General features: G+C 41.1%; 1 protein-coding gene across 1 annotated transcript in view; it reads right to left on the bottom strand.

The window, feature by feature from the left end:
- Window positions 1–12,685, bottom strand: part of Hdac8 (histone deacetylase 8) — a 228,389-nt gene that overhangs the window by 17,201 nt on the left and 198,503 nt on the right. Inside the window, exon 10 of the mRNA XM_077106324.1 lies at window positions 10,470–10,575. Coding sequence (XP_076962439.1) covers window positions 10,470–10,575 — 106 coding nt within the window. The remainder of the gene's footprint in view (window positions 1–10,469; window positions 10,576–12,685) is intronic.

Below are 12,685 nucleotides of genomic sequence, written 5' to 3'. Positions count from 1 at the left end.
TCTTTTCAAATACTCACAGGTCTACCAAGATAGATCACATCCTGGCCATAAAACAAGCTTCAACAAATTAAAAAAAATGAAATTACATAGAAAGATTTTCTGACTAAAATGGAATCAATGTAGAAATTACAAACTCCTGAAAAAGAAATCTCCAGGCCCAGATGGTTTCACTGGAGAATTGTACTGAAGAAGAGAATTAACACCAATTCTATACTATCTCTTGCAGAAAATAGAAAAAAAATATTTCCAAACTTATTTTATAGGGTAATTAGTACCCTGATGCTAAATGCTGATAATGACAGTATGAGAAAGAAAACTACTGACTAATATTCATCATGAATATGGAAGCAAAAATCCTTAAGAAAAAAATATGTATCATGCCAAATTAGGATCTATGCCAGGTAAACAGAGCTGATTAATTATTTGAAAATCAATCAATTTAATCCAACATATTAAAAGTTAGGCCTGGAGTTGTGGCTCAGTGGTAGAGTGCTTGCCTGGCATGCGTGAGGCCCTGGGTTTGATCCTCAGTGCCACATATAAATAAAAATAAAACATCCATTGACAACTAAAAAATATATTAAAAAGTTAAAGAAAAATCATATATATTAATATATAGCATATATACTAATACTGATGCATATGTGTAGTACATATATATTATATATATCAGCATTAGTATATATACATTCATAGTGATATTAATATCAACTGATACAGAAATAACACTTGACAAAATTTAAACACATTCATGATAAAACTCTTAGAAAACTAGGATTACAGATGAGGCACTCCTTTAAATTGGTGGAGAAAATATAGAAAAACCTCTACAAAAACCTACAGCTAACTTCATACTTAATGATGAAAAATGGAATGTTCTCTCTCTAAGTTCTGGAATGAGTTGAGGATGTTTGCTGTCACCACTCATATTATGCAACATAGTACTGGAAGTCCTAGCTAGTACAATAAGGCAAGAAAAGTAAATAAAACATATATAGACCAGAAAAGATGAGACAAACCTGTCTTTATTTGCGTATGGATGGTCAATGTAGAAGATCTCATGGAATCTGCCAAATAATCCTTAGAACTAATAAATGAATTCAGCAAAGTCACAGGATATAATACCAAGTATGAAGGGCTGGGGTTACAGCTCAGTTGGTAGAGTGTTTGCCTAGCATGCACAAGGTCCTGGGTTCAATCCCCAGCACCCCCCCCCCCACACACACAGATCAAGTATGAAAATTAGATGCATCTCCATATACTGACAATGAATACATGGTAAACCAAATTAAAAATATAATTCCAGGGGCTGGAGTTGTGGCTCAGTGGTAGAGCATTTGCCAGCATATGCGAGGCCCTGGGTTCGATCCTCAGCACCACATATAAGTAAATAAAATAAAGGCATGTGTCCAACTACAAATATATATAAAATTGCAGCCAGGGATAGTGGTTCATGCCTGTAATTCCAGAAACTCAGGAGGCTGAGGAAGGAGAATTGTAAGTTCAAAACCAGCCTCAGCAACTTAGCAAGGTTCTAAGTGTCTTAGTGAGACCATTTCAAAATTAAAAAAAAATTTTTTTTAAAGTCTGGGAATGTGGTTCAGTGGTTAAGTGCCCTGGGTTCAATCCCTGGTAATAATAATAATAATGAATAATAATAATAATCTATCTATCTATCTATCTATTTCTCCATTCATGATTACTCACAAAGAAAGAAAGGGAGGGAGGAAGGAAGGAAGGAAATAAGAAAGGAAAGCTGGCTTATATATAAAATCTGTTTAGGGTCTGTATGCTGAAAATTAAAAAGTGTTATTAGAAGGAAGTAAAAGAAAATCTAAAAATGGAGAGACATACTATATTCATGGATTGGGAGACTCAACACATATAGTAAAGATGTCAACTGTCTCCAAATTGATATATAAGCTTAATATAATTCCTTGACAAATAACATAAAGATTTTTAAAAATATTTTTAGTTGTAGATGGACACAATATCTTTATTTTGTTTATTTATTTATTTTTTATGTGGTGCTGGAGCTTGCAGTGCCTCACACATGCTAGGCAAGCAAGCCTTCTACCATTGAGCCACAACCGCAGCCCAAGATCTTTTGAGGAGATACAGACAAGATTATTCTAAAGCTTATATGGAAAGTTAAAGGAACAAGTCTAGCTAAAATAATTTTGAGAAGAAAAAAGTAAGAAGAATCACTCTGTTTGATTTTAAGATTTATTATACAGCTATAGTAATCATGATTGTGGAGAATAGATACATAGATCAATGAAACAGAAGAGAAACCCTGGAGAAAGTGAAATGGTTGCCTTAGAGTAAAAGGGAATTTTGGAGAGGGAGGTGGTTCTTGGGAGACACCTGAATTTTCTGCCTTTCTGCCAGACAGAAGAGGTTTACATTGTGAGTCAAGGGATGATTTGCTTTTCAAGATAAATAGAAGTGGGCTGTGGATGTGGCTCAAGCGGTAGCACGCTGGCCTGGCATGCGTGTGGCCCGGGTTGGATCCTCAGCACCACATACAAATAAAGATGTTGTGTCCGCCGAAAACTAAAAAATAAATATTAAAATTCTCTCTCTCTACCTCTCTCTCTTTAAAAAAAAAAAAAAAAGATAAATGGGAGTACCCTGGAATTTCTATTCAAGATAAATGGAAGTACCCTGGAATTTCCAGACGGACCTAGAAAGGAAGTAGCACCTGAGACATTAAATCACTCACCCTCTAGTCCATTATTGTTCTAGGTGCCTGCAGGTGTAGTGACCATATTTTATAAACCAAGAATTGGGACATAGGTCTGACAAAAGATTATTGTCTTTTTCTTAAAAATCCCTTCCAAACATGGATCGATTTTTCCTGACTACAAAAGTAATACATGTATATGGCAGAAAACTTGAAGAATAGTTTATTTTAGCTAGACTTGTTCCTTCAACTTTCCATATTAAAAAAGAATAAAGAACAAATAAAATAACAGGCATGGTGGCAAAGAGACTTGGGAACTGAGACTTGGGAAACTGAGGCAGGAGGATTACAAGTTTGAGGCTCTAAGCAACTTAGTGAGACCCTGCCTCAAAATAAAAAGTAAAAATAAAGATTGGGATGTGGTTTAGTAGTAAAGACTCCCTGGATTCAATTCACAGTATTATTAAAAAAAAGAAGAAAAATTACCCATAATTCCAATCTTATATAACTACTATTAAACCACCTTGGTAAAGTTTCACTGAAAATAACTACTGTTACAATTTCCTTCTAGTGTTTTTCTGTGCATATACATAAACTCACTCACTCACTCACACATACACATTATATATGTTTACAAAATTGAGATGACATGGTATTAAAACATTTTGTATCCTGATTTTTTGATTAACATTATTATTGTGAGCATATTCTTATGTCATCAAATTATTTTTAAAATTTACATTTTAATTGGTTTTAACACATTTTTCCATATAGACATCCTATGTGGAATCAGTACCACACCTCAAATTCAGTATACCAAAACAGAAAACATTAAGCACATTTCTGTAAAACCATGGCCCTCCCCCAACAGCTTCCCATCCCAGTTAATATCCAATCTGGAAATCTTAAGAGTCATTTTTACTTCTTCCCTTCTCCTTGATCCTCTTAAAATGACACATCTCTAACTGCTGGGGATATGCTCTTCATAAAAGAGTCTCAGCTCAGGCTGGGGATGTGGCTCAAGCGGTAGCGCGCTCGCCTGGCATGCATGTGGCCCAGGTTCGATCCTCAGCACCACATACAAACAAAGATGTTGTGTCCGCCAAATACTAAAAAATAAGTATTAAAATTCTCTCTCTCTCCCTCTCTCTCACTCTTTCTTTAAAAAAAAGAGTCTCAGCTCCTCCTCCTGACCTTACCACTCCTGTTCTTGCCTCTACCCCTTGAACTATATATCCCAAATATCACTGTATCAAATTTTGTTCTAATTCCAGAACCTAGAATGGGTCTCACTTTACCATATATGATATGGACTAAATCAGCCTGAAATTCAAGGGAACCTACAATCTGTCCCTATCCTTACCATTCTTCATTTCCCTTGCTTATGATTGTATCCTCACTCTGATCTATTCAAATCCTCTAAGTCTTCAGAAAGCTGTCTCCCTAAAGTCTTATTCCCCAGCTGGTTTTATATAGTTTGAGCTCCCACTAAAATCTGATCTGTTCAAGGGGGTTAATTTTGTCTTTTCATCCAGACTTCTCAACTATTTATCAGCAGCAGGGACCATGTTTTCAACTTCTCTTATGGCTTATATGGCATCAAGCCATAGAAGGGGGAGGAGGTTAAAAAATGTGTGTCAGCCAGGTGCAGTGGTGCACACCTATAATCCCAGCTACTTGGGGGCTGAGGCAGGAGGATCATAAGTTAGGGGCCAGCTTTAGCAACTTAATGAGATTCTGTCACAAAAAGGGGAGCTGAGGATATTGTTTAGTGGTGGAGCACTTGCCTAGAATGTGCGAAGTCCTGACTTTCATCCCCAGCATTGCCTACCCAAGAGGTGATTGATTGAGCTGGGTTTAACATGGAGATATACTCATACCTCTTAAAATAAAGCTGGTTCAGAATTCATTTGGGGAGCCTGGGTAGGGAAGGAAATGTTTAATAGGGGTGATTGAAAAAACTCAAGTGAGAGATGTAGAATTGGCTTGACAGGTTAATGCTTCCAAGTGGAAGAAGAGCACTGGGCCTGGGTTCAAATCACAAGTGCACTGCTTATTTGTTCCACGACTATGGGTGTCTTACACAATGTCTTTGGGTACCAGTCTTCTATATCACAAGAAAATTTGAGGTTTAAATGAGATAGTGTCCATCATAGGATGTTATTTTGTATGCTTTCAATAATGGTAGTTCTCATCTCATGAATTTAGGAAGAAATTTCAAATTTTCATAAATAACCTGCCAATAGTTTTTAAGGTTTAGTAAAAGCTTCTAAGTTACCATAACATCAGGGAACAGCATCGAGTTTTATTTTAGAACTTGTAAAAAATTTAGTATGATATTTTTATAGCTTTTTTTCTGTTTAACAGCAACAATGGAAAACCTTTCTATTTCTTATATTCTTTTTGCGGGGGTGGTGGTGCTGGGGATGACACCTAGGACTTTGCACATGCCACCTAAGTGCACTACCACTAAGCAACACCCCAGCTTCCATTCATTATACCTTTTAGTGAAGCAGGAAGGAAAGGAAGTCTTCAATGGGGAATCCTGGGTACTTAATAGTCCTATAAAGGATCACAGGGAAATGGAGAATACAGAGAAGGTAGAGCTGAGGAAGGGAGGATAAGGCATGGATGTCAAAGAGACCTTCACTTGATGTCATGCAAATTGTTTCAAGTTATCCTCCATAATCCTGCTTCCAAGTCTCCTAAGATGTCCTAAAGCAAATGGTCAATCTGCTTCTCAGGAAGAAAAGGAAGGTATGCGAAGAAGCCATGTTTCCATGGAGTAGAGTCCCCCTAGGCAGAAGCACTGCTTCAAGCTTGGGGCTTCAGCAGGCCTTGAACATGCCCAGACCTGAAGTCCCAAATGCTAGCCCCTAGAAGGATATCAATCTCAGCCTTCAGGATACCTGAGGAGATGATGTCCTGAAGAGGGTTCTCTCGAAAACATTCCTCACAAGATGTGCAAGTCTCAGCTTGGGGCTGTGGAATAACAAATAGCAGACTGCGGCTGGGGCTATGGCACACTTCAGGCAGTAAGAGCGGGTGAGCTGGCCTCTTCAACCTTCTTTCCTCTTGTCCTTCCCTCTTTAGCTCTAAATAAAGCTGGAAGCTTCAAATTACAATATAATGGGGGTGATGGAGACATGGCAGGATGGAGGGTTGGTGAGGGTTAAAAGGCCTAGGTCAGGGGCCAGAACTTAAAGGGTTGTTTATGGCAGCCTTCCTCCCATTTCCAGTGAGACAAGAGATTTCAGGTGCTTTGGATCAGTCACATGGAAGGAGCTGGGTGTGCATTGTGGGATGGCAGGGGTTTACTAGGGGTGACTGGAAAAAGCAGACAGGGGATGGTGAGTTGATTTGAAGGCAATGCTGCCAAGGAGAGGAGGGTCACCAGAAAGGCCAAACAATTTGACTCCAGAGCTCCCAGTCAGACAGAACTGGGTTCAAATGTCTGTTCTACTGCTTGTTAGCAGTGGAAGGGCACACTGGAGGCCCTTCATAATTACTTGCTGAATGAATAGAGCCCTTGGCCAAATCATTTGTCCTCTCTGAGCCTCAGTTCCTCATCTGGAAAACAAATAGTGGCTATTATTCGTATTATTTCACCTGTGATCTCTCTCCCCATGTCTGTATCAGTTTGTGGGTCCATCTCCCCAACTTTGCAAAATATTGAGGCTGCCAAATCAAGTAAACCTCCTTACTAAGGGTTGGAAAGGATAGATGTGCTCAAGGCCTTGCTCTTCCCCCTCCTGTTCTCCCCCACTTTCTCTCCAGATCCCATTTGTTTCTCTTTCAATCCCAGGCAAACTTTGGGGTATAGTTCTGGGAATACAGAGCAAGTGTTGAAACCTCCAGTTACAACTCCAACACTCCATCACATACTTACAAATACACAATGCACCCTCCCCGCCCCCCTCCCCAGAGGGTTGGTTTGAGCTGCAACATGAAGCTCTGAGCCCCAGATGGGCCCCTACTTGATTCAAATGTCAGTGGTACATTTGAATGTACTAGAAAACCTCCTACCTCTACCCCCATTTCCCCATGCAGAGCTAGCCAGGCTTGCAGAGCTGGTCCCCTCTGGGGACTGATCACATCAGTACTGTTCCAGCTCTGGAAGGTTCACTGTGAGCTAATTTCTCTGGAGTATGTTAACCAGAGGAAAGGCAAACAACTCTGAGCATGTGAAGATGGTGTGAGAAGGATGATTCTACAGTAGTAGTCATGAGCTGGGATAGCTCATTGGCACGAGAAGAGCAATTTGCAAGAGCAAAACAGAGCTTTTCTCTGTATAAAACAAACAGTTTGAATGGACTCTCCATGGTTTTATTTTATTTATTTATTTTTTTGTATTTTCCCCTTTTGGAAAGACTAATGGGCAGAAAGAGTGGAATAAGATGAGGTCAAAATTTCCCTGCATCTTTAATCATTCTACAGTATGTGGAATGCATCTCTGTACGATGATCCTTCTTGGGTTTGATTTCCAATAGGCTAAAATCTCATCTTTTGTGCTTCTGAGGGATGTGGTGAGAAAAGGAAAAAAACCCAAGCTCAAAGGATGATCAAATTCAACTAGACCTGCTGGCTAAACTCCCTTGCACAGTGGAGCTGAATCAATTTACTCCCTCACTGCCATCTCACCTCCCCAAATCAACCCCTGCCTCCCCACCTGGCTCTGTTTTTTTTCAGTCCAGTGGAAGTGGGGGGGAGGGGAGGCACAGAAATGGCCACTTCTCTGAGGTTTTTACATGCAAGAGCAAATGACAGTCTTGGAGACAGGTTCAGGAAAATCTTTCAGAATGCAGAAAATTCAGCAGCCTTTCCACACTGACCATTGTCATGGCAACGCACTATCTGATGGCAGCATGCGTCACCAGGCTGAGGGGCACAGTATCAGTATAGCAGGTTAGCCTGGCCATTTTTAGCAACATTAAACTTCTTTCTAGCCTAATTTCTTCTAGGTTAAGCTGATTGTCTTTTTGGTTCTGGACTTGGTGATCTGCTAATTGTCATGGCTATAGCACAAGACTGTTTGTTAATGTGAAGGGGATGGCTAAATGGAAGAGCTCAACATTCCTAGTAGTCTACAGCCACTCTACTCGCTGTCCCCCCCCCCCCCCCCCCCCCCCCCCGCTCCTCCTCACCCACTCTTAGCCACTTTGCTTTTCTCCTCGGGATCAATTCTTTCCCACACACAGCATTATCTCCCCCCCTCCAACATGTGACTCATCTACCAATCCCTGTACTCTCAACATATTCTTTTCATTTATTTTCTATGCTCTCATTGTAATGCACAGTATGCTAGAATCTCAGAGTTGGAAGAAACCTTAACAATAATTTAGTCCAATCACTTTCCTCCAAGACAGGAGTCCCTCTGCAGTATGTCAGACAAGTGACTGTCTGGCCTCTATTTGTATATTTCTAGTGACAGAGACTTCCTCCTGTTCCACTTTGGACAGCTTTGATTGTTAGAAAATGATCCCTTCCATTGAAAAAACCCTCTTTTTAATAATATCTGCCCATAGTCCAGCTCTGTGCCCTGTGGCCACATAAACCCTGTCTATGTCCTCCACTCTGTGATAGCCTTTCAGAGATATGAAACAAAGATCACATCCCTCTGAGGCTTCTCTTGTCCAGAAAGCCCCAGCTCCTCTAACCAGACCTCTTGGAGCCCGGGCTCCAGTCTTCTCCCCAGCCTGACTGACCTCTTGGAACATGCTCCTATTTGTCTAGGGCCCTTTTAAAGTGAGGTCGATACTGCATCAGCATCTCTGGAGGCCACCTTGCCCTGGTGACTCATGCTGAGCTCTGTGTCAACTAAAATCCCTAACTCTCTTACAGATAAAATGCTGCTAAGGCTTATACTCTCATTTTATATGTGTCCAGTTGCTTTTGAGGACCCTCTTCCTGGACCACACGTTTCTTTTCAGTTTAAATTCATCATGTAATAATAGGAATATTGTTTTAACTTGTTAGGACCCTTAAAAAAATCTTGACTTCCACGTAACTTCCATATTCTCTAGGATCCTTTTATTCATGAACCCTCATCCTAGCCTTTTATCTCAATTCTCATTTACTACTCTTTTAAGTCTCTTGCCTTTCCTAGTTCTCTTCCCTTTGCATTACCTTCCTTATGTCTTCTCTCACTTGTAATTTTCATTTCCTCAATTGCAAGATGTCACCACTCTCTAGGGCTATGTGCTTGGGGATGGGTGTAGGAAACAAGGGCATATACATATCTGCATAAATGGAGGTGTGAGCAAGGAGCTGCAGAGGCTTGTATAGTTTCTCTGTTTCTATTACTCTGTGTTCGACCAGGATTTAGAGGCCAGGTGGAGAAAAATGTCAAGGTTGAAGGAAGAGGGGTAAGAGAAATTGGTTGAGAATCAGTCCAAGGGAAATAGGAAATATCTTCTGAGTCTGAGAAGAGCCGGGGAAACCTGGGTTGGATCGTTAGTGTTCATCAGAGTTTGCAGCACAGTGAGAACGACTCAAGAAGGGAGTGATGGAAAAGTTTTGAAGGCCTTATATATTGGATGAGGGAAGAGGATTTGGTTTGGAAGTGAGGGACTTGTGGCATCAGTATCCATTTGAGAGAGCAGAGGGGAGGTGGCTTGAGATGGGAGGCAGGAGAAAGCTGAGGACTATAGGACATTAGAAGGGGCAATAAGCAATTCTGAGTATAACCATGAGTCTATGACTTATTAGCTTAGAAAATTTTCTCTGGCCAAAGGAGACCAGGACATGGAATCCTTGCCTATAGTCTTTCATGTCATCATAGATGTGACTCTATGAGTGTATGTGGGCCTTAATAGAACCCCCAGTGAAGACCTTCAGAACACAGCATGTTCCCTCAGACTAACTCCAGCATCGAATAGGCCTCCCTTTCACATTGGATTATATTCCAAAGAGAGTAAAAACTAGGAAAACTGGTGTTATCTTGCTCATTTTATGAATAAACATGGGAAATTCGTTCTTAGGAATGGGCAACCTTTGGCTTCTTAACTCTGAAAATAATTAGGATACAAAAAATATACACATGCACATACAAAACCAATTAAACAGGAAAATGGCTGCCCATATTTAAAATGAATGGAGCAGCTGGGGGTAGAAGGGGGCTCTACTGGAGAGCTGAGGGTAGTGACCCCAAACAGCTAGTGAACAGTGATCAGGAAGGCAATGACCTGATGACTGTCATTACCCTTCTATCCAGCAGCCAGAATGACTGCAGGGCAGCCTCAGGGGAGGGAAAAAGAAAAGAGTAGAAGCTCTATCTCCAATACTCAGGGTGAAACTGGGGAACCCACTCTCGGAGCATCAGAATCCCTGAATACTCATTGGAATTCCACAGTCTCTGAAAACTTTGCTGGACCAAGAAACCATCCATGCTGGGAGAGAATGTCTGCCAGCTCCTTTTCAACCTGACCCCTTCAAGTCTAAATTGACTTGAACTTCCCTCATCTTCAAGAGGGTTGCACTGTTGGCTTTTTGAAAGGAACAGGGTCTCTGGGCATACTTGAGAACTGATTTTCCCTTGGATGTGCTTGAAGCTGAACCTTTTGTCCTTCTGAAGGTGATGTTAGTCAGCCAACTGACAATCCCAACCAGAGTGGCCAGTGTAGAATTCTGACTGCAATCTGTTAGGCTCCAAGGAGGTTTCCTTTCCAAGTCAGTGAAATGACTAGCCACCAAAAGACAAATGGTATTCAAGGAAGCCCCCCACCAATGAGCTACCACAAACTGGGTGGAATACAGAATGCAGGACTTGAGGGGTGGTGCTCACCTTTGATGTAGTTGAGGATTTGCTGGATTCGGTGGGGCTCATTGCGGTCTAGCCGGCAGCTTGGCGTGATTTCCAGCACATAATCAGGACCATATGCTGTGAAAAACTGTAAGGAAAAGGGAAAGGCCAAAAAACAAACTAAACCACATAAAACCTCCAAACCAAACCACATACAAACAGGACAATCAAAAGAAACTCACCACTACCAACAAGGCCAGGGAGGCCTCACTGGGTAGAGCAGGGAGGATGCAGCAGGAAGCCCTGCCCTAGTGGCATCACTCTGCTCATTCAGACATTCAATGACAATCCATGGTTAAATTCTTTTTTTTTAATATTTATTTTTTAGGTGTAGATGGACACAACACAGTCCTTTATTTTTTATGTGGTGCTGAGAATCGAACCCGGATCCCGCCAGTGCTAGGTGAGCGCTCTACCACTGAGCCACAATCCCAGTCCCCATGGTTAAATTTTTTAGCTTGCTATTTAAGGACTTCTCTGTTCAGGTCTCCACTTTCTCTTCAACCATAGTTCTTACTGCTTTCTGTTCTGGGCCTCAATAGACCACTCTGTGCTCTCTGGTATTGTCCTAATGCTTTGTCTTCCGTTAGGATCTAGCCATTTCTCTTTCCTGGGACCTGAAAAAGTTCACTACCAATCCCTGTTGCCTGTAAATAACCTCCCCGTCCTTCTAGGCATAGTTCAAATGTTACCTCTTTCACAAAGCTGTCCCTTATTCTCCACCAAACCCTGTGCCTCCAGCATTCTGTTGGTAGCTCTCTTATGACTCTTGTTAAAATAGACAGTTCTGGCCTCCATATCATAGGCAGGTCCCTGTGCCAGCTGTAGTGGGACTACAAAGATGAATGAGGCTTCCTTTGTGGTCCTCTAGGTGTTCACTAGCACATTCTGCATTGGATAAAGAGTTTTCAATACTGACTGGATCTCCTACTTCCCCACTGGATCATCAGCTCCCTGAAGGCAGGTAGCCTCTGTGTTTAATTCATCTTTTGGACTTCATAGCTCATGGTGGCTTCCTAAATAGCTTTGGTTGTCTTGAATTTCCTGCCCCAAGAATGCCAAACAAGTCTAGTTTCTCTATTTCAGTTTTTCTTTCTCTGTAGTAGAGTTTATTTGTTTTTAAATTCAGGGAATCAAAATAAAGGTTTGTGGATTCTATTTCTAGCTCACTAGATGACTCCTTGTGACCTCTGGTAAGTCACAGTATCTGATTCAGCTTCTCTGTTAGGGTCCACTTAGGGAAAAACACTTTATGACAAAGGGAATCATTCAATTGGGATAAGTCTCTGAATGGGAAATATGCAAAGGTACTATTTCTGTTTAGTTTTTAACAGAAATAGTATTTGTGCATACTCTCTGGAGAGAGAGCATATGGTCCTTAACATTATGTGCTTTCAATAGTGATATTGTTAGGTGGTAAGCAAATTCCATAAAAAAGTGGTACAGCAGGCATGAAAATAGAGATGTTGATACATGTCAAGACTTTGAAGCCATTCAAAGAGCTTCTTAGAAGTAATCCATGGTTATTGCCATTGCCACCAAATTATCTGTGTTAAGAGTCTGGATGTACATCTGGCACCGTGGGAGATGTTGTGGAACAATCTCTAGGGATTCTAACAGTGTCTTTGTGGAATCCATGGCAGTAATTTCATGGGGGAAATGGCTTTTTCACATCCATGTCAGAAAATTCTACACACTTAATTTAAAGGAAAATTCCCAGGACGGTGCCACTGCTTCTAATGTCATTTGCTTGCACACATGTTGTATGTGTGTGTGTGTGTGTGTCTGTGTGTATGTGTGTGTGTGTTTGTGTGTGTACTGATGTAGAAGAGGAGAAGGGCTTAGGTCATTACTGATGGAGTTATTACTCTCTGATGCCTGATACCCCAGGTTCTGGAGATAGAAGAGTCCTTGAGTAGAGATCATCTTTACCCAAGCCTATATATGGAACAGATAAGAGAGGTTACCTGGGGGACACATCCAGAAACTAACCCCCACTATCATGGCTGAAGAAACTTGAGAGGTTTGTATTTTTAGCTAAGGAGGGCCCCTTGTCCAAGCCTGAGGACCTTGTAGGCTTGGCTCTGGAAGAAAAGGCTTCAAACAGGTGTGGCGTCTTCTTCTTAGGCGGCCTCTTCTCCAGAGAGTGTCAAGTGGTATACTCATCTCATGGGTATGGAAAGACAGGCTTAGAGAGC

The sequence above is a fragment of the Callospermophilus lateralis genome, chromosome X, assembly GCF_048772815.1.
Source record: "Callospermophilus lateralis isolate mCalLat2 chromosome X, mCalLat2.hap1, whole genome shotgun sequence".
NCBI classification, from domain to species: Eukaryota; Metazoa; Chordata; class Mammalia; order Rodentia; family Sciuridae; genus Callospermophilus; species Callospermophilus lateralis.
This window is presented reverse-complemented; position numbering and strand designations above follow the sequence as displayed.